Genomic DNA, 21937 nt, shown 5'->3' with positions numbered 1-21937 from the left:
ACAAGTGGGCTGTAAGAGGCTGATGTCAATGACACAGGTGATCTGAAAGAGCCTGATGTCAGTGACAAGTGGGCTGTAAGAGGCTGATGTCAGTGACAAGTGGGCTGTAAGAGGTGGATGTCAGTGACAAGTGGGCTGTAAGAGGCTGATGTCAATGACATAGGTGATCTGTAAGATATAAGCATCAAATCCGACATTCATATACCATTCGTAGTCCGTAAAAGGTGTTCCAAGTCGATAATCGCAAGATCCAACGTTTAGCACTAGCTCCTAAAAACAAAGGTATGTAAGAAATTATACAAATAGGAAATAAAGCCAGTAACACACAACAGAGAAGCAGTCATCAGTTTTCAGTGATGCCGGGCAGACAATGAATATTCCAGGCAATATTCCATATCAAAGTTCAAATTCATAGTCAGTGAATGAATTCCATGTCAAATAACAGTTAAACAAGTATCTCAGTCGCGCTTTAATTGCAACTGTAAGAGGCTGTTGTCAGTGACAAAGGTGATCTGTGCAAGGCTGATGTCAGTGACTTAGGTGGGTTGTAAGAGGCTGATGTCAGTGACAAGTGGGCTGTAAGAGGCTGATATCAGTGACAAGTGGGCTGTAAGAGGCTGATGTCAGTCACACGGGTGGTTTGTAAGAGTCTGATGTCAGTGACATAGATGAGCTGTAAGAGGCTGATGTCTGTAAGAGGCTGATGTCTGTAAGAGGCTAATGTCAGTGACACAGGTGATCTGTAAGAGGCTGATGTCGGTGACATAGGTGACCTGTAAGAGGCTGATGTCAGTAACATTGGTCATCTGTAAGAGGATGATTTCCATGACAAGTTGGCTATAAGAGGCGGATGTCAGTCACACACAGATGATCTGAAGAGGCTGATGTCAGTGACAAGTGGACTGTACGAGGCTGATATCAGTGACAAGTGGGCTGTAAGAGGCTGATATCAGTGACAAGTGGGCTGTAAGAGGCTCATGTCAGTGACAAAGATGGGCTGTAAGAGGCTGATGTCAGTGACACAGGTGGTCTGCAAGAGTCTGATGTCAGTGACATAGGTGTGCTGTAAGAGGCTGATGTCTGTAAGAGGCTGATGCCAGTGACAAGTGGGCTGTAAGAGGCTGATGTCAGTGACAAGCGGGCTGTAAGAGGCTGATGTCCGTGACACAGGTGATCTGTTAAAGGCTGATGTCAGTCATACAGATGACGTGTAATAAGCTGATGTCAGTGACAAGTGATCTGTAAGAGGCTGATGCCAGTGACACAGGTGATCTGTATGAGGCTGATGTCAGTGACACAGGTGGGCTGTAAGAGGCTGATGCCAGTGACACAGGTGATCTGTAAGAGGCTGATGCCAGTGACACAGGTGATCTGTATGAGGCTGATGTCAGTGACACAGGTGATCTGTATGAGGCTGATGTCAGTGACACAGGTGGGCTGTATGAGGCTGATGTCAGTGACACAGGTGATCTGTAAGAGGCTGATGCCAGTGACACAGGTGATCTGTATGAGGCTGATGTCAGTGACACAGGTGGGCTGTAAGAGCCTGATGTCAGTAACAAGTGGGCTGTAAGAGGCTGATGTCAGTGACAAGCGGGCTGTAAGAGGCTGTTGTCAGTAACACAGGTGATCTGCAAGAGGCTGATGTCAGCGACACAGGTGGTCTGTAAGAGTCTGATGTCAGTGACACAGGTGTGCTGTAAGAGGCTGATGTCAGTGACAAGTGGGCTGTAAGAGGCTAATATCAGTGACAAGCGGGCTGTAAGAGGCTGATGTCAGTGACACAGGTGATCTTTAAGAGGCTGATGTCAGTCACACAGATGATCTGAAGAGGCTGATGTCAGTGACAAGTGATCTGTAAGAGGCTGATTTCAGTGACAAGTGGGCTGTAAGAGGCTCATTTCAGTGACACAGGTGATCTTTAAGAGGCTGATGTCAGTCACACAGATGATCTGAAGAGGCTGATGTCAGTGACAAGTGATCTGTAAGAGGCTGATTTCAGTGACAAGTGGGCTGTAAGAGGCTCATCTCAGTGACACAGGTGATCTGTAAGAGGCTGATGTCAGTGACACAGGTGATCTGTAAGAGGCTGATGTCAGTGACAAGTGGGCTCTAAGAGGCTGATGTCAGTGACACAGGTGATCTATAAGAGGCTGATGTCAGTGACACAGGTGATCTATAAGAGGCTGATGTCAGTGACACAGGTGATCTGTAAGAAGCTGATGTCGGTGACAAGTGGGCTGTAAGAGGCTGGTGTCAGTGACACAGGTGATCTGTAAGAGGCTGATGTCAGTCACACAGGTGATCTGTAAGAAGCTGATGTCGGTGACAAGTGGGCTGTAAGAGGCTGATATCAGTGACAAGTGGGCTGTAAGACGCTGTTGTCAGTGACTTAGTTGGGCTGTAAGAGGCTGATGTCAGTGACTTAAGTGGGCTGTAAGAGGCTGATGTCAGTGACACAGGTGATCTGTAAGAGGTTGATGTCAGTGACACAGGTGATCTGTAAGAGGCTGATGTCAATGACACAGGTGATCTGCAAGAAGCTGATGTCAGTGACAAGTGGGCTGTAAGAGGCTGATGTCAGTGACAAGTGGGCTGTAAGACGCTGTTGTCAGTGACTTAGTTGGGCTGTAAGAGGCTGATGTCAGTGACTTAAGTGGGCTGTAAGAGGCTGATGTCAGTGACAAGTGGGCTGTAAGAGGCTGATGTCAGTGACAAGCGGGCTGTAAGAGGCTGTTGTCAATGACTTGGGTGGGCTGTAAGAGGCTGATGTCATGACATGTGGACTGTAAAGAGGCTAATCTCACTGACACAGGTGGGTTGTGCAGTAAGAGGCCGATCAATGTCAGTGACACAGGTGGGTTGTGCAGTAAGAGGCCGATCAATGTCAGTGACACATGTGGGTTGTACAGTAAGAGGCTAATCAATGTCAGTGACATAGGTGGGTTGTAGAGTAAGAGGCTAATGTCAGTGACACAGGCGGGTTGTACAGTAAGAGGCTAATGTCAGTGACACAGGTGGATTGTAGAGTAAGAGGCTTATGTCAGTGACATGGGTGAGCTATAAGAGGCTGATATGACTAGCCCATAATACAGTACATGTGCCATACGCTATGTGTAGTGTTACAGGCTAGGTACAATTGTGTCACCGATGGCCTTGTACAGTGCACCACGTAAGATACATACTGGTACAAACAAGGCAACAGCTGAAAATAAAACCATGTGAGACACATACTGGTAAAAACAAGGCAACAGCTGGAAATAAAACCATGTGAGACACATACTGGTAAAAACAAGGCAACAGCTGGAAATAAAACCATGTGAGACACATACTGGTGGTACAAACAAGACAACAGCTGGAAATAAAACCATGTGAGACACATACTGGTGGTACAAACAAGATAACAGCTGGAAATAAAACCATGTGAGACACATACTGGTGGTACAAACAAGACAACAGCTGGAAATAAAACCATGTGAGTCACATACTGGTGGTACAAACAAGATAACAGCTGGAAATAAAACCATGTGAGATACATACATGTTACGCAACTACTTTCTGGTCATGCTATTACTTTATCCACCGATTTATGTCAGTATAAAGTAGAAACGAACTAACTTTCACTACACTTCACCTGAAAATAACAGAACGTTACAATGGTGGCTTTGAAATGCCTTTATAACTCTCCTCTCAGTTTGATGTAGGCCTACACTATACACTTGTATATGTTTGTATGTGAACTATCCAATGGGAACTTTTTTTCTAAATGTCCAAGTTGTTACAGATCTAAGAATTCCATTCTATTTCAATTTATCACTTTCAAAAAATAATGTCGCCTTATAAATGTATAAACAGTCAAGGTCATCTTCCCATTTTCAGCAAAGTACTTGTACAGAATTCCTTAGCTGGATTCACAAACATGTACATGTATAACCAGTGTCAGCCTGATTTCGTCTACACTATATTAAAACTGCTCACCTTTCTGAGTCCGGCCTCTCTTGGGGACGATGGTCAATCACAGTAACCACAGTATTTTCCAAAATGGCATCTTTTGCTGGCAACACATTATGGTCAACCAGAGACAACAAAAGTTTGCCCTCATTATGCAAATTCAAGAGGTCAACCTCATCCCGAAAGGTCAAGAGGTCAAGTGACAAGTTGACCTTTGACAGGAAGTGGGTAGTCTCTGTCCGCAGCCTGAACTGCTCTCTGGGAATGTTGAGGATTGGTAAGAAAAGCGTTGATGCATCACTGCCTCGCACCTATAGCAAGAACAATCATTGGTTGATTGACAAGGAGAGGGTTTCAGAGCAAGACAAATGAATGATATGCACGCATTAAGCACCGACTTAAAACAAACATGTGCATGGTTTTTAAACTGAAGTGCAGAGAGGGAACATATCTATAGGTCAACACACAAAGGAAATCTCCACTATTACAGTCTCCACAGGCCCATAGAGAATGACCAGTACAATGAATACACCAGCTCTGGCTTCATGTCTGCATTCTGCTTGGTTTATCGTCACTCAACTGAGGTGAGTATTGAGACGCATGCTGGGATTTGGTAGGAAAACCTGTTGCCAGGACAGCTCGGAGAAAGTTCATCACGTGACATGACAAACACTTCACTGTGAGGTTTGAACTGATTTGCTGAACATGTACACGTGGTCATGTATTATAAAACAGCATAGATTATATTTATGTGAGGGGCTTCTGTGGCCAACCAGCCAGTGTTGAGCCATGACCCAGGAGTCTCTCACCAATGTGAGTTCAATCCCAGCTCATGCTGGCTAAAGCTTTCTGATCTCTGTCTTTACGAGGGAGTGAGTGAGTGCTTGGGGTTTAACGTCGTACTCAACAACTTTTCAGTCATGACGATGGAAGGTTCTGCCCAGTTTACTCCCACCATAATGCTGGCTGCCATTGTGTAAGTGAAATATTCTTAAGTGCGGCGTAAAACACCAAACAAATAAATACAAACATAAATATATTTATGTAATCACATGTGCTGGCCAAACTGTCTTCAATTCTTTCACAGTGATTGTTACTTGTACAAGTACTGGTAGGTTTCATCTCCATGCTATTCCACATCTAGATCTACATATGTAATGTATGTCCAAGCAAACATTATTTCTCTTGTCTTTTCTTGCCTTGAAAATGCTGATGGCTTTTAATATTAAATTTCCAAAACCTCCATTAACACACGAGCTACATGAAAGATGATCCTGGCTCCAGGCAGAAATACAATATTGACTAGAATTCTAGGAAACCCTCGTAGTGCCACCAATTGAAACATGCCCTTCTTTGTGACCAGATAGTGCCACCAATTGAAACATGCCCATCTTTGTGACCAGATAGCGCCACCAATTGAAACATGCCCTTCTTTGTGACCAGATAGTGCCACCAATTGAAACATGCCCTTCTTTGTGACCAGATAGTGCCACCAATTCCAATATGCCCTTCTTTGTGACCAGATAGTGCCAACAATTGAAAATACGCCCTTCTTTGTGACTAGAAAGTGCCACCAATTGCAATGTGCCCTTTCTTTGTGACCACATAGTAACTTACACTATACAGGTAGTAACCATAGACAAGGGTGGCAACCACTGAGTCCAAATCACAGGCCTCGTTACCAAGGATACCTGTGGATCTTCTGGAAACACGACAGGTCCGTCTGCAAATAGGAAAAAAAATGGTAAAAATGGACTATGGCCAAAAAATCCAAACTGCTAGAAGTGCTGCTGTTTGACCTGAGGGGCATGTAGAAGCATGAAGATTGAAGCCAGCTTTAATAATTCTGTTCTCTATTACAAGCACATGGCCAATGCACACGTTCACAGCTACAGGTAAAATCATGCACATGGCCAACACACATGTACACAGCAACATTAAAACATGCACATGGCCAACAAAGATGTAGACACAAACCAGTAAAACATGCACATGGCCAATCCACATGTACACAGCAACATTAAAACATGCACAAGGCCAACCCACATGAGCACAGAAACATTAAAACATGCACATGGTCAACACACATGTACACAGCAACATTAAAACATGCACAAGGCCAACACACATGAGCACAGACACATTAAAAACATGCACAAGGCCAACACACATGAGCACAGGCACATTTAAAAACATGCACATGGCCAACACACATGTGCACAGCAACATTAAAACATGCACAAGGCCAACACACATGAGCACAGACACATTAAAAACATGCACATGGTCAACACACATGTACACAGAAACAGTAAAACATGCACATGGCCAATCCACATGTACACAGACACATTAAAAACATGCACATGGCCAATCCACATGTACACAGAAACAGTAAAAACATGCACATGGCCAATACACATGTGCACACAGAAACAGTAAAACATGGACATGGCCAACACACATGTGCACAGACACAGTAAAACATGCACATGGTCAACACACATGTACACAGAAACAGTAAAAAACATGCACATGGCCAATCCACATGTACACAGCAACATTAAAACATGCACATGGCCAATACACATGTGCACAGAAACAGTAAAAACATGCACATGGCCACACACCATGTGCACAGACACAGTAAAACATGCACATGGTCAACACACCATGTACACAGAAACAGTAAAAACATGCACATGGCCAATCCACATGTACACAGCAACATTAAAACATGCACAAGGCCAACACACATGTACACAGAAACAGTAAAAACATGCACATGGCCAATCCACATGTACACAGAAACATTAAAACATGCAAGAGTTCAAAGAACCAAATAACGTATATGCAAGGCAATATATTGTGGGAACATAAAAGTACTGTTCTTGCTAGCTGCATGTAAATGTACATATACCCTCTAAATTTTATTTATTTATTTCATTGGTTCTGATTAGTGCTTTGAATTTTCACTTTATATACAAACAGAGGTCAGGCTAACCTGAAGTGTCTGAAGTATAAACCATACACAGATCTTTGCCAACCACATACACACGGTATACTATACAAATGAGTAAGCAGCCCCTCATGACCTAAAGCCACAGACAACCACATATACTGTTAGCAAATGAGTAAGCAGCCCTCATGACCTAAAGCCACAGACAACCACATATACTGTACAAATGAGTAAGCAGCCCTCATGACCTAAAGCATGGACAACCACATATACTGTACACATGAGTAAGCAGCCCTCATGACATAAATCCACCGGAAAACCACATATACTGTACATGAGAAAGCATGCCCTCATGACGTATAAGCCACAGACAATCACATATACTGTACATGAGTAAACAGCCCTCGTGACTTAAAGCCACAGACAACCACATACATGTATACAGACAAATGGCAAGAACAGGGTTATAATACACAACGTTGGCCCAGGGTCTGACATGGTACAGGGCACAAGATTTCAGCCAACAGTTTTCAAACTTCGTAATAGAGCAAATGTAAAATGCAGATGATTGTTAGTTGATTTCTTGGAAAGTTTCTACGACAACGACAATATCCTCCTGCAGTGCCACGAGAAAGACAATATCCTCCCTGCAGGTGTCACGAGAAAAGAAATATCCTCCTGAAGGTTCCATGACAATGACAATATCCTCCTGAAGGTGCCATGACAATGACAATATCCTCCTGCAGGTGCCACAATAATGACAATATTCTCCTGAAGGTGCGACAACAAAGACAATATCCTCCTGCAGGTGACATGACAAACACAATATCCTCCTGAAGTTGCATGATAATGGCAATATCCTCCTGAAGGTGCCATGCCAATTGCAATATCCTCCTGAAGGTGCCATGCCAATGGCAATATCCTCCTAAAGGTTCCATGACAATGGCAATATCCTCCTGAAGATGCCATGACAATGACAATATCCCTCCAGAGGTGCCACAATAATGACAATATCCTCCTGAAGGTGCCACAACAAAGACATTATCCTCCTGAAGGTGCCATGACAATGACAATATCCTCCTAAAGGTGATACTGGAAGACATGACTGATAGGACAGAGCTTAATCTGGTAAAAGGTCCACTTTAAATGGTAAATACATTTAAGTACAGTATGTGTGACCAGTCACCAGATATACATGTCATTGCTGGTTTTTACTCTAAGCTGTAGTTTTTTAATTGAATTGGTCTATGAATATATGCTGTGATGCCTGCAGACCTACAATATCACACAGTAGCAAGGTCAGTGCACATTTGGAGCTCACACATGTACATGTAGGACCAAAACAACCTCACTGATGATTCTCTGTTAGCACCCTATAAATACAGCAGCAGTCTCAGCCTGACTAAAGCAGAGGTAAACAATGACAGCTGATATGATAGTGCTGTTTTATTACCACAATCTCTGGGGTAGCATTATTTAGAGGAAGCAAGCCATTTGAGATAACAAGGATTTTAGCCTGAGCAGTTTCGCTGGCTGAGCCACACATGTGTATATACTGTGTACATGTGTTTGGGGCTCCACAGCATGTATTCCTGCAGGGGTATGGCATGGTAATGAGGTTTGACATGTACACGTACATGTATACAGTGTACAAGCTGTTTGTGGCTCCACAGCATGTATTCCTGTAGGGCATGGTGATGAGGTTGACATGTACATGTACATGTATACTGTGTACAAGCTGTTTGTGGCTCCACAGCATGTATTCCTGCAGGCCATGGTAATGAGGTTTGACATGTACACGTTCATGTATACAGTCTACCAAGCTGTTTGTGACTCCACAGCATGTATTCCTGCAGGCCATGGTAATGAGGTTTGACATGTACACGTACATGTATACTGTGTACAAGCTGTTTGTGGCTCCACAGCATGTATTCCTGTAGGCCATGGTAATGAGGTTTGACATGTACACATACATGTATACTGTGTACAAGCTGTTTGTGGCTCCACAGCATGTATTCCTGTAGGCCATGGTAATGAGGTTTGACATGTACACGTACATGTATACTGTGTACAAGCTGTTTGTGGCTCCACAGCATGTATTCTTGTAGGGCATGGTAATGAGGTTTGACATGTACACGTACATGTATACTGTGTACAAGCTGTTTGTGGCTCCACAGTATGTATTCCTGTAGGCATGGTAATGAGGTTTGACATGTACACATACATGTATAACTGTGTACAAGCTGTTTGTGGCTCCACAGCATGTATTCCTGCAGGCCATGGTAATGAGGTTTGACATGTACACGTACATGTATACAGTGTACAAGCTGTTTGTGGCTCCACAGTATGTATTCCTGTAGGCCATGTAATGAGGTTTGACATGTACACGTTCATGTATACTGTGTACAAGCTGCTTGTGGCTCCACAGCATGTATTCCTGTAGGGCATGGTAATGAGGTTTGACATGTACACATACATGTATACTGTGTACAAGCTGTTTGTGGCCCCACAGCATGTATTCTTGCAGGGCATGGTAATGAGGTTTGACATGTACACGTACATGATATACACGTAAGCATAAACAGGATAAATTTAAATGTTCTAGTTGAGAATGAATTTGATTTTACACTTGCATCTGGACATGTGACCTCAGTTAGCACGGTCATGTTTACCGTTGGAGGATGCCTAGAATAAACCATCATCCTACAGCAGGTACACGACCAACCTTCTGATTGAGAGCCATCATCTGGAGCAGTGAGATCTAACTGACTGGAGGTCAACTATACCCCACTTAACAAGTCAAAAAGTACTCTGAGCTATCCACTTCAGTTTCTATATAAACCAAATTTGCAAGGCTTTGAAGTTTCCTTCGAAAATCATAGATAACTTTGGAAATATCTAATTTATACATGGGGTTCATGCTACACAAACAATCACTATAACATGCGGCTTATTTGACCATCCATGTAGGCATAGAGGAAGACAGTGTACTTGTTCCTAGACAGTCTGTGTGGCTTACATTCACTCTGGAAATGAAATTGCCTGTTGCACAAACACAAAACCAATATTTGCCTCATGCGGCCCAAAATAATGCCGCTGTGTCCAGAACAAAGATTGCTGATGAGGTCTGGCTTTCAGAAGGAGACATTGCCAGGTTTAACTTTTTCATAAGGCCTTGTCCAATCTCTGAGCAAACAGATGAGACGTACGGTGTAATCTCTGGTTTCATGTAGTGCCACGTCTGTACCGCGGAATTGCCATCAATGATCCTGCACGACTAATGGTGGATGCTTGATCGCTCTCTGCACAACCAAGACGTTCTGACTGTTACTGAGCACTGGCACTACGAGGACCCTAAGTGAATAACCGCTGGGAGGTTAGATTACTTTGCTAAATGGAGTCAGAGGAGTGTGTCCTAAAGTAGCTCACTCACATAGAAGGCTAGATCAATACACAGTCCTAATACAATCTCCGGGGGTCTTTGTCAACGCTTATAAAAAACGGATATAGGGGAGCAGAGGGGAACATCACAAAATGATGACTGATACACGAATACATTTACACCGAGCAGTCCACATGCAAATGCCCTATAACGTGGGGATAGGGGAGGAGGTTGGGGCATCTGTGCCTGTAATACCCACATTTCAGGTACATGTACGTGTAACTGTGGGCCAACTGTCACTCATGTGCACACTGCAACAGTGGAGAGGTACATGTACATGTAACTGTGGGCCAACTGTCACTCATGTGCACACTGCAGCAGTGGAGAGGTACATGTACGTGTAACTGTGGGCCAACTGTCACCCATGTGCACACTGCAGCAGTGGAGAGGTACATGTACGTGTAACTGTGGGCCAACTGTCACCCATGTGCACACTGCAGCAGTGGAGAGGTACATGTACGTGTAACTGTGGGCCAACTGTCACCCATGTGCACACTGCAGCAGTGGAGAGGTACATGTACGTGTAACTGTGGGCCAACTGTCACTCATGTGCACACTGCAGCAGTGGAGAAGTACATGTATATGTAACTGTGGGCCAACTGTCACTCATGTGCACACTGCAGGAGTGGAGAAGTACATGTACGTGTAACTGTGGGCCAACTGTCACCCATGTGCACACTGCAGGAGTGGAGAGGTACATGTACATGTAACTGTGGGCCAACTGTCACTCATGTGCACACTGCAACAGTGGAGAGGTACATGTACATGTAACTGTGGGCCAACTGTCACCCATGTGCACACTGCAGCAGTGGAGAGGTACATGTACGTGTAACTGTGGGCCAACTGTCACCCATGTGCACACTGCAGCAGTGGAGAGGTACATGTACGTGTAACTGTGGGCCAACTGTCACTCATGTGCACACTGCAACAGTGGAGAGGTACATGTACATGTAACTGTGGGCCAACTGTCACTCATGTGCACACTGCAACAGTGGAGAGGTACATGTACATGTAACTGTGGGCCAACTGTCACTCATGTGCACACTGCAGGAGTGGAGAGGTACATGTACATGTAACTGTGGGCCAACTGTCACCCATGTGCACACTGCAGCAGTGGAGAGGTACATGTACATGTAACTGTGGGCCAACTGTCACTCATGTGCACACTGCAGCAGTGGAGAGGTACATGTACATGTAACTGTGGGCCAACTGTCACCCATGTGCACACTGCAGGAGTGGAGAGGTACATGTACATGTAACTGTGGGCCAACTGTCACTCATGTGCACACTGCAACAGTGGAGAGGTACATGTACGTGTAACTGTGGGCCAACTGTCACCCATGTGCACACTGCAGCAGTGGAGAGGTACATGTACGTGTAACTGTGGGCCAACTGTCACCCATGTGCACACTGCAGCAGTGGAGAGGTACATGTACATGTAACTGTGGGCCAACTGTCACCCATGTGCACACTGCAGCAGTGGAGAGGTACATGTACGTGTAACTGTGGGCCAACTGTCACCCATGTGCACACCGCAGCAGTGGAGAGGTACATGTACATGTAATTGTGGGCCAACTGTCACCCATGTGCACACTGCAACAGTGGAGAGGTACATGTACATGTAACTGTGGGCCAACTGTCACCCATGTGCACACTGCAGGAGTGGAGAGGTACATGTACGTGTAACTATGGGCCAACTGTCACCCATGTGCACACTGCTGGAGTGGAGAGGTACATGTACGTGTAACTGTGGGCTAACTGTCACCCATGTGCACACTGCAGCAGTGGAGAGGTACATGTACGTGTAACTGTGGGCCAACTGTCACCCATGTGCACACTGAAGCAGTGGAGAGGTACATGTACATGTAACTGTGGGCCAACTGTCACCCATGTGCACACTGCAGCAGTGGAGAGGTACATGTACGTGTAACTGTGGGCTAACTGTCACCCATGTGCACACTGCAGGAGTGGAGAGGTACATGTACATGTAACTGTGGGCCAACTGTCACCCATGTGCACACTGCAGCAGTGGAGAGGTACATGTACGTGTAACTGTGGGCCAACTGTCACTCATGTGCACACTGCAGCAGTGGAGAGGTACATACATGTACATGTCTGTATGTATTCAGAAAGTTTGATAGACTCGGGTGTGCGTGTGTGTGTGTGAGTGGGCGGGGGTGTGTGGGGTATCTGAAACCTCGCAATGAGATATTAAGAGCACAACTGCAGAAATACATGTACTGGGCTATACAGTGTAGCCATACAGTGTAGCTATTGAAACGGACTAAAAAGAACACAAATGGTAATTACACATAAATGGAACAAATTTCCATCAAGATTTGCTGAATCTTACTTGGACGGGGTGTTACACTTAAATGCTAGGCGTCCTGTAAGTGACGATGGGGGGGGGAGAGTAGTGGGCTATAATTGCATGCACATGTAGTTCACACTGACAGGATATTGATGGTGAGAATGACCACACCAAACACGGCACAGACTGTTTAAACTTGTGCAGGACATACTGGCAAATGTTCCAGCTACATGTAATCAAATAACATGTACCATATTAGCAACACAGTAGTTTTATCCTGTACACTAAACTACATGTTCATGTACAATTTGGTGCAGGACAGTGTCCCAGTCCTACTGTTGATGGTGAGATTGGCATGTGAGAGAGTCTCCGCTTATAGAGCCATACAAACCTGGTATCACAGTTACATGGAGTATTTCAACCCAAACTGCCAGATCAATAACACAGCACTGAACATTAATGAAGTACGCGAAGAAAGAAGTTAATATGAGGATTTAGCAAAACCTGTGACAATCATCTCAGAATCCAGCTGTCAATTATGACAAGCTGTGTTTACTCAAGTGGCCACATATCCCCCCCATATCCCCCCCCATATCCCAATATCACTCACCTTTCCATGGCTTGGTGATCAAGACCATGGATGGGCCTTGTTATTATTACATGATAAACAATCTACTGACTCAGTATGGCATGGGTACATGTACACTGTATAGTGTACAGTCAATACTACATATGTACATGTACAAGTCTATACTGTACACTGTTCATGTACAAATACATGGATACACTGTACACTGCACATGTACAAATACATGGATACACTGTACATGTACAAATACATGGATACACTGTACACTGCACATGTACAAATACATGGATACACTGTACACTGCACATGTACAAATGCATGGATACACTGTACACTCCACATGTACAAATACATGGATACACTGTACACGCCACATGTACAAATACACGGATATACTGTACACGCCACATGTACAAATACATGGATACACTGTGCACTCCACATGTACAAATACATGGATACACTGTACACTCTGCATGCACAAATACATGGATACACTGTACACGCCACATTTACAAATACATGGATACACTGTACACTCCACATGTACAAATACATGGATACACTGTACACGCCACATGTACAAATACACGGATATACTGTACACGCCACATGTACAAATACATGGATACACTGTACACTCCGCATGCACAAATACATGGATACACTGTACACTCCGCATGCACAAATACATGGATACACTGTACACTCCACATGTACAAATACATGGATACACTGTACACTCCACATGTACAAATACATGGATACACTGTACACTCCACATGTACAAATACATGGATACAATGTACACTCTGCATGTACACATACACTCCACATGTAATGCCCTGTTAACAAGAGACATGGGTGGAGATCTTGGACACCCTGTTAACAGCAGACCTGGTGAATATAATAGTGTTAACAACAGACAAGGTGGGGATATTGGACATCCTGTTAACAACAGACATGGTGGGGATATTGGACACCCTGTTAACAACAGGTAAAGTGGGGATATTGAACATTATGTTAACAACAGACAAGATGGGAATATTGAGCATCATGTTAACAACAGACATGATGGGGATATTGGACACCCTCTTAACAACAGATAAAGTGGGGATATTGAATATTATGTTAACAACAGCCAAGATGGGAATATTGGACATCATGTTAACAACAGACATGGTGGGGATATTGGACACCCTCTTAACAACAGGTAAAGTGGGGAAATTGAATATTATGTTAACAACAGACAAGATGGGAATATTGGACACCCTGTTAACAACAGATAGGGTGGGGATATTGGACATTATGTTAACAACAGACAAGATGGGAATACTGGACATCATGTTAACAACAGATAAGATGGGGATATTGGACATTATGTTAACAACCGACAAGATGGGAGTATTGGACATCATGTTAACAACAGACATGGTGGGGATATTGGACACCCTGTTAACAACAGATAGCGTGGGGATATTGGACATTATGTTAACAACAGACACGGTGGGAATACTGGACATCATGTTAACAACAGATAGGATGGGGATATTGGACATTATGTTAACAACAGACAAGATGGAAATATTGGACATCATGTTAACAACAGACATGATGGGGATATTGGACACCCTGTTAACAACAGGTAAAGTGGGGATATTGAACATTATGTTAACAACAGACAAGGTGGGAATATTAGACATCATGTTAACAACAGATAGGATGGGGATAATGGATATTATGTTAACAACAGACAAGGTGGGAATATTGGACATCATGTTAACAACCGACAAGATGGGAATATTGGACATCATGTTAACAACAGACATGATGGGGATATTGGACACCCTGTTAACAACTGATAAAGTGGGGATATTGAACATTATGTTAACAACAGACAAGGTGGGAATATTGGACATCATGTTAACAACAGATAAGATGGGGATAGGATGGGGATATTAGACATGGATTTAACAAAGCACTGGGCTGGGACATTGAACACCCTGTTAACAGCTGACAGGGTAGGAATATTGGACACCCTGTTAACAGCCCCAAGGTGGGAATATTGGACACCATGTTAACAACTGGCATGGTGGGGGTATATTGGTCATCCCGTTCACAACAGGCAGGATGTGAATACTGGAGGCCCTGTTAAATACTGACAGGATGGAAACACCACGTGTAATAGTTGACAGCCACGTGTGGAACGGTCAGCTATTACTGCACACTGCACCCTCACCAGGTTTGGATCTTAAATAATGTGTTGATGACAGAGACACTGGGGCTTTTGTACACTCCATTAATGGCAGAATATTGAGGTTATTGGACACCCTGTTAATAGCTGTTGTGTGAGTGGGTTGGTGGGTTTGGAGCAGCGAGTGTTTGAGGGAATTAGAGACATTTTTTTTTTTTTATCATGAGAGGCAATGTGTGGATTAACACATTTTGCTTATAAGTGAGAATTAAAGCTCTGTACATTTTGCATGAAAAGAGGGAGAATTACTGATTTCGGCATACCTATTCCTAGTTTAGTTTTGATACAGCAACAGGTGAAAAACAATCACAGGTGAAAACATAAACAATTCATATTAGCAAAAAACAAATTATAGTTAAAACAAAAATAAAAGTACATGTAAGGAAGAAGAGTGTAACTCACAAGACTTGTCTTGGTGAACTTCAGGTAATCCTCCATGATCTTATTCCTGTCACATCTACCTGTATCTATCTAGTCACACCTGTCTACCCCACAGCAAGTAATCACAGGTAGGCTAATAACTGGTAGCCAATCACAACTCTAAAAACTGATCGCAGCCTTGAATAAGCAAATGGTATTCACAAAAAACATACACAAAAACACTCCACTTTCTTTCTGTGTGTTCACCGTGTTTTGTAATCCGTGATTATAATGGGCTCCTGGGACAGACACTTTGTAACACACTATAGTCTTAACCCAACTCCCAAGTCATACTGGTAGTCACACAGCTCTTCCTTCTTCCTCACTCTGATCAAGAAGTACAGCTTAGGTCTGCTCAACGTCTATCCTGAACAACGGCTGCTCACACCTGGTATTCCGTAACAGGTATTAAAGGAGAATTAACAATGGTAAACTGAAAGTATCCATGCCAGATGATATGACAGATCATGTGTGGTGTGCAGGGCATCGCTTCACAGATTTAGCTTCATAGCTTCAACATCTGTCCTGTTTGTCATTAACCTGCGGAATAAAAAAGAAAATCAATAACCGGTAAGAGATATATGTACAGGTATATAAAACAATAAGGAAATGCCAAGCAAATGTAAGTCCCATATATACATATATGCAATGTGGATGATGGAAGTGTATGCATGTACATGTAATTCTGACCAGACATCAACAGGGTTGTATGTAAAAATGTATGTAATTCTGACCAGACATCAACAGGGTTGTATGTACAATGTATGTAATTCTGACCAGACATCCACAGGGTTGTATGTACAATGTATGTAATTCTGACCAGACATCAACAGGGTTGTATGTAAAAATGTATGTAATTCCACATGAGTATGACGTTAAAGGAGATCCCCAATGACTTTATTTTCACACTAAATGTTCCCTAGATGCAATATTTATGTCATGTTAAATGTAGGTAAATAGTGTTACCTACCACATTTCTTCTAAAATTTGGGACACCTGGTCTGCTCATTTTTTTTTAACTGTAGCAGGAATAATGTGTTTCTTTTCTCTCACATGGTTAGACCGTCTAATGAACAACATACTCATATCTTTACTTTTCCAAAAGGCTGGCAAAGACATGAAATTTTCTACTTTCAACACTACTACATGTATATCTGTCCCAAATAGACAGCATTCGGGTAGTGCCCTTAAAAAAAAAAGCCATTTAAATTGGACCCTATGTCTATCTCGTCAACCATAGGATTCAAGTCAATCGAACACAGACCAACAGACATGATCATTGATTCCCATACACGCTATTCCTGGCTGCGGCAGACACTTGATTAAAACTCTTGGGGTGGGAAAACTTAATGAAAGCTGAGCCATCACAGTTCATGCACTCACAGACAAATCATGTTTAGCATACTGACAATTAGAAGTAATTAATTAATAATTATCATTAATTATTATCAATTAGCTTTTCATTTTTTAATGTTTAAAGTTCTGTTAACTTTACATGCAAATCGGTTATAATAATAAGCTATCTGACAGTCGTTTTTCTCTTGGGGCAGAATAATCAGCTTCCAGACAGTTTTAATATTACACCCCCCCCCCCACCCCCCCCCCCCCCAACCCCCCCGCTGACACATAAAGGTTGTAGATCATTTGTACATTAATTATTACTGAGTTATACTAGTACAAATGTCGACCCCCCCCCCCCCCCGCCACGTTTGTATTTATCTGATTTTATTCGATTCCTGTTGTACGCCATTTTCAAGGATATTTCACTAATTTATACGACGGTGGCCAGCATTATGGTGGGAGAAAACCATGAGCTGGAGTTGAACTCAGGGCGGCCCCACAAAGTCTGTAGATTATTTGTACATTATTACTGAGTTTTACTATTACACATGGCCCACCCACAAAGTTTGTAGATTATTTGTACATTATTACTGAGTTTTACTATTACAAATGGCCACCCACAAAGTTTGTAGATTATTTGTACATTATTACTGAGTTTTACTATTACAAAATGGCCCACCCACAAAGTTTGTAGATTATTTGTACATTATTACTGAGTTTTACTATTACAAATGGCCCACCCACAAAGTTTGTAGATTATTTGTACATTATTACTGAGTTTTACTATTACAAATGGCCCACCCACAAAGTTTGTAGATTATTTGTACATTATTACTGAGTTTTACTATTACAAATGGCCCACCCACAAAGTTTGTAGATTATTTGTACATTATTACTGAGTTTTACTATTACAAATGGCCCACCCACAAAGTTTGTAGATTATTTGTACATTATTACTGAGTTTTTACTATTACAAATGGCCCACCCACAAAGTTTGGATGACAATTATCTCAACCCTAATTAACTCTGAGACTCGATGACGATTTACAACGAAGGTCATAACAGAGATTATGTATTCCGCCTGTATCAAGACGGTTCAAGCTGTGAACTCATTTGTTCTTATTCCTTTATTAGGTCACAATTATCAGTGTATGTGTGCTCATAAAACCTTCTATCATTTATTGAGGACAGCTTAGGTACCTCTCATTAGACATTTCTCCCTCCCACAAAGTCAGTGTTAGCACAATGGTCCCTTAAGCTCAACAAATCAGTCTCCTATTTGTTCTCCAATTCCTGGTCCATTCTTAAATCTACCTTTATCTCTGATAAAGTTTTGCTATCTAAACCAAACTAGAAACAATACGATTCACTGTGAAAGGGGGCCATCCCCACTCACTTGGCTTGTTTCTCTTTACATGAGTGTAAGGGGTTCCAGCCAGCAGGAGGGCAGAACGGGTTGGCAATGGGCTCTCCCACTACCTTACTTCTCCTGCGGGTTGGGACAGTTGTGGGAGCAGCACTGTTGGCTGTGTTGCTGCCTTGTGTAAGTATGAATCGGAATGTATATAGCTTTTCTTGTCAAAACTATACATATACTATATAATTAATGAATTCATGAGTTATAACATATACTATATAATTAATGAATACATTCATCTTACAGCTGAACAGTACCCAGCTTCATCAGCTATATACAAATATTAATACACACAGAATAAAGCTATACAAAGGATCATGTAATACGTTATCTAGTAGAAGGTTACGATGTCCTCCAGTTTATCTGTGTACATCAGTTTTACAGAGACATCAAGTGTATCACAATTCAGTCTTAAAGAGAGCATGCCAGCCTTGTTACTTACATGAACATCCCTGAGACAGGAAAGCTACTGCGCATCAACACCTGACAGTCATCAATGTGTTTTATTGTACACAAGCCAGATGCATCATTTACCAGTAACTACAGCACTCATCTACCATGTTAGTCACAGCCTAATATTAGCCCATAATCATCCTACACCTACCTACTGCTAGCATTACAGCAGTGCTTCCTTTATATTGTTCCTGCACGGTCAGGCAGTGCAAAGTAACCACTACGCTGTGCATGTATATCAAATATGTACTTGTATCCTGTCTACCATTATGTTTTTTATCACACAGTGTGAAACGACATAATACAGGGACAGGTAATAACCAGGACATTTTGTATATACACACAGGTAATAAACATGGACATTTTCTATATACACATAGGTAATAAACACGAACAGTTTGTATATACGCATTGGTAATAAACACGAACATATTGTACAGTATATACACAATGGTAATAAACCCCCACACTTTGTATATACACACAGGTACAGTGTAATAAAACACTAACACTTTGTATATACACAGGTAATAAACCCCCACATTTTGTATATACACACAGGTAATAAACCCCACATTTTGTATAACCCCCACATTTTGTATATACACACAGGTAATAAACCCCCACATTTTGTATATACACACATGTAATAAACACGGACATTTTGTATATACACATTGGTAATAAACACGAACATATTGTATATACACAATGGTAATAACCCCCCACACTTTGTATATACACACAGGTACAGTGTAATAAACACGAACACTTTGTATATACGCAGGTAATAAACCCCCACATTTTGTATATACACACATGTAATAAGCAGGGACATTTTGTATATACACAAAGGTAACAAACACGAACACAGGTAATTAAAACCCACATTTTGTATTACAGACAGGTAATAAACACCCACAGTTAGTATCACAAATACCCACGTTTTGTAAAACAAACACCCACATTTTGTATTACAGACAGGTAATAAACACCCACATTTTGTATTGCAAACACCATATTTTGTATTTCAAACAGGTAATAAATACCCACATTTTGTATTACAGACAGGTAATAAACACCCACATTTTGTATATATACACACAGGCAATAAAAGCCCACATTTCTGTATGTACAGACAAGTAATAAACCCCCTCACATTTTCTCTGAGAACATGTACTGTCCAGTATTACATGTGTACAAGTGTATATATAAACAAATCACAAGTACAAGATTCATATTAAAAATGTATACATGTACGTGTGCCATGATTACTGATTGATTGATTGATTGTTGTAAAAACATATACATGTATAATTGTGACAACTGTGCATGACATACTGTACTCACATACATCTGTAGTAAGGCTGTAGTTAGGATTTGGCTTCCTGCCTTTTTGGCAACACGAATGAGTTAGGTTTAAAGACTTTGGTGAAGAAATTCATCATTAGTGATTCATATTAGGTAGGGATATTGCATATGGCTGCGTCCATATTAACTTCTACTAACTTGCAGGTGGAATGATATTAAGAAGTTATTGAGGATTTACAGTAAAATTAAATGAGTTAGTGTGGTTTCATAGCGATTAAATGATTATAAATTAGTGGGAGTAGGCTTTTCATACTGTGCATACCTCTAGAGTATAAATAGCAGATTAAGTAGCAGTCATCTGTTCTTACATGCAGTGTTTTCAATGTTTTGGAAACTCAAATCTTAGTTAAGTCATTTAACCATCACAGTAGACACCAACAGCTGGGTAATTAAATGCTTTCTCTAAGGTCCTGGCTGGGGGCTTTGAAAGTCGGGGGCCCTAAAGTGAAGTGAAGAGTGAGGAGTTAGTCACCATCTTTGGGGGTCATCAGCCTGATTTTGTGTTTGGGTCAGTTATTTGCTTACCACCTTGGCATACTCTAATGTTGTATAGCTAACTTGTTGCCTCCCCCCCCCCCCCCGCCCCCCCAAGCATAGTTACACATGTACATGTCAAGTAAAGCTCATGCTGGTTTCCTCTCCCACCGTACATGGGAAGGTCTGTCAGCAACATGTGGATGGTTGTAGGTTTCCTCCCAGCATAATGTTGTCCACCGTTGCTTAGGTGAAATATTCTTGAATACGGCATAAAACACTGATCAAATAAACAATGTCAATTTAACACACTGACAGCAGAACAAGATTTTCAACTTTAAGGAATAAATCTATTCAAGTTTTTACCTGTTAGCAGGCAATACATGTAGACGTATGATATACACAGAAATTGCAGGTATTGTACACTGAACCCACACCTGTGAAGGACACTCTGTAAAGACTTGGTTGTTTTACTGTGCAATATGAATGAGCACAATGTCCATACACATGCAGAGATACACACATACAGAGATACACACATAGAGATACACACATACAGATACACACATACAGAGATACACACATACAGAGATACACACTACTGATACACACATACAGAGATACACACATACTGATACACACATACAGAGATACACACATACAGATACACACATACAGAGATACACACATACTGATACACACATACAGAGATACACACATACAGAGATACACACATACAGATACACACATACAGAGATACACACATACAGAGTTAACCAATGTAAATCCCCAGCTACACGCATATGCAAAGGCTGCACGACCCTCATACCTGCAGTCATGATGCTGAGGCACATGTTTATGTCTAAATGAGTCTCTTATGTTGACAGTTTAGCCAGGAGGAGCTCTCAGCTGTCGGATCTGGCTGTTATAAGGTGGCCCTGCATGACTTTCATTA

General features: G+C 42.1%; 2 protein-coding genes across 2 annotated transcripts in view; both read right to left on the bottom strand.

The window, feature by feature from the left end:
* The window catches only part of LOC135462610 (protein prune homolog 2-like), a gene marked incomplete at its 5' end in the record, with an annotated part of 54831 nt that extends 38903 nt beyond the window's left edge, over positions 1-15928 (bottom strand). The window contains 3 exons of the mRNA XM_064739835.1: positions 3979-4262; positions 5569-5674; positions 15909-15928. Coding sequence (XP_064595905.1) covers positions 3979-4262; positions 5569-5674; positions 15909-15928 — 410 coding nt within the window. The remainder of the gene's footprint in view (positions 1-3978; positions 4263-5568; positions 5675-15908) is intronic.
* Positions 15929-16189: 261 nt separating this feature from the next.
* LOC135462609 (alpha-mannosidase 2-like) overlaps positions 16190-21937 on the bottom strand; it is a 33098-nt gene continuing 27350 nt past the window's right edge. Inside the window, exon 9 of the mRNA XM_064739834.1 lies at positions 16190-16253. Within this exon, the coding sequence (XP_064595904.1) occupies positions 16190-16253 (64 nt within the window). The remainder of the gene's footprint in view (positions 16254-21937) is intronic.

Source organism: Liolophura sinensis, chromosome 2 (genome assembly GCF_032854445.1).
Source record: "Liolophura sinensis isolate JHLJ2023 chromosome 2, CUHK_Ljap_v2, whole genome shotgun sequence".
Lineage (NCBI taxonomy): Eukaryota > Metazoa > Mollusca > Polyplacophora > Chitonida > Chitonidae > Liolophura > Liolophura sinensis.
This window is presented reverse-complemented; position numbering and strand designations above follow the sequence as displayed.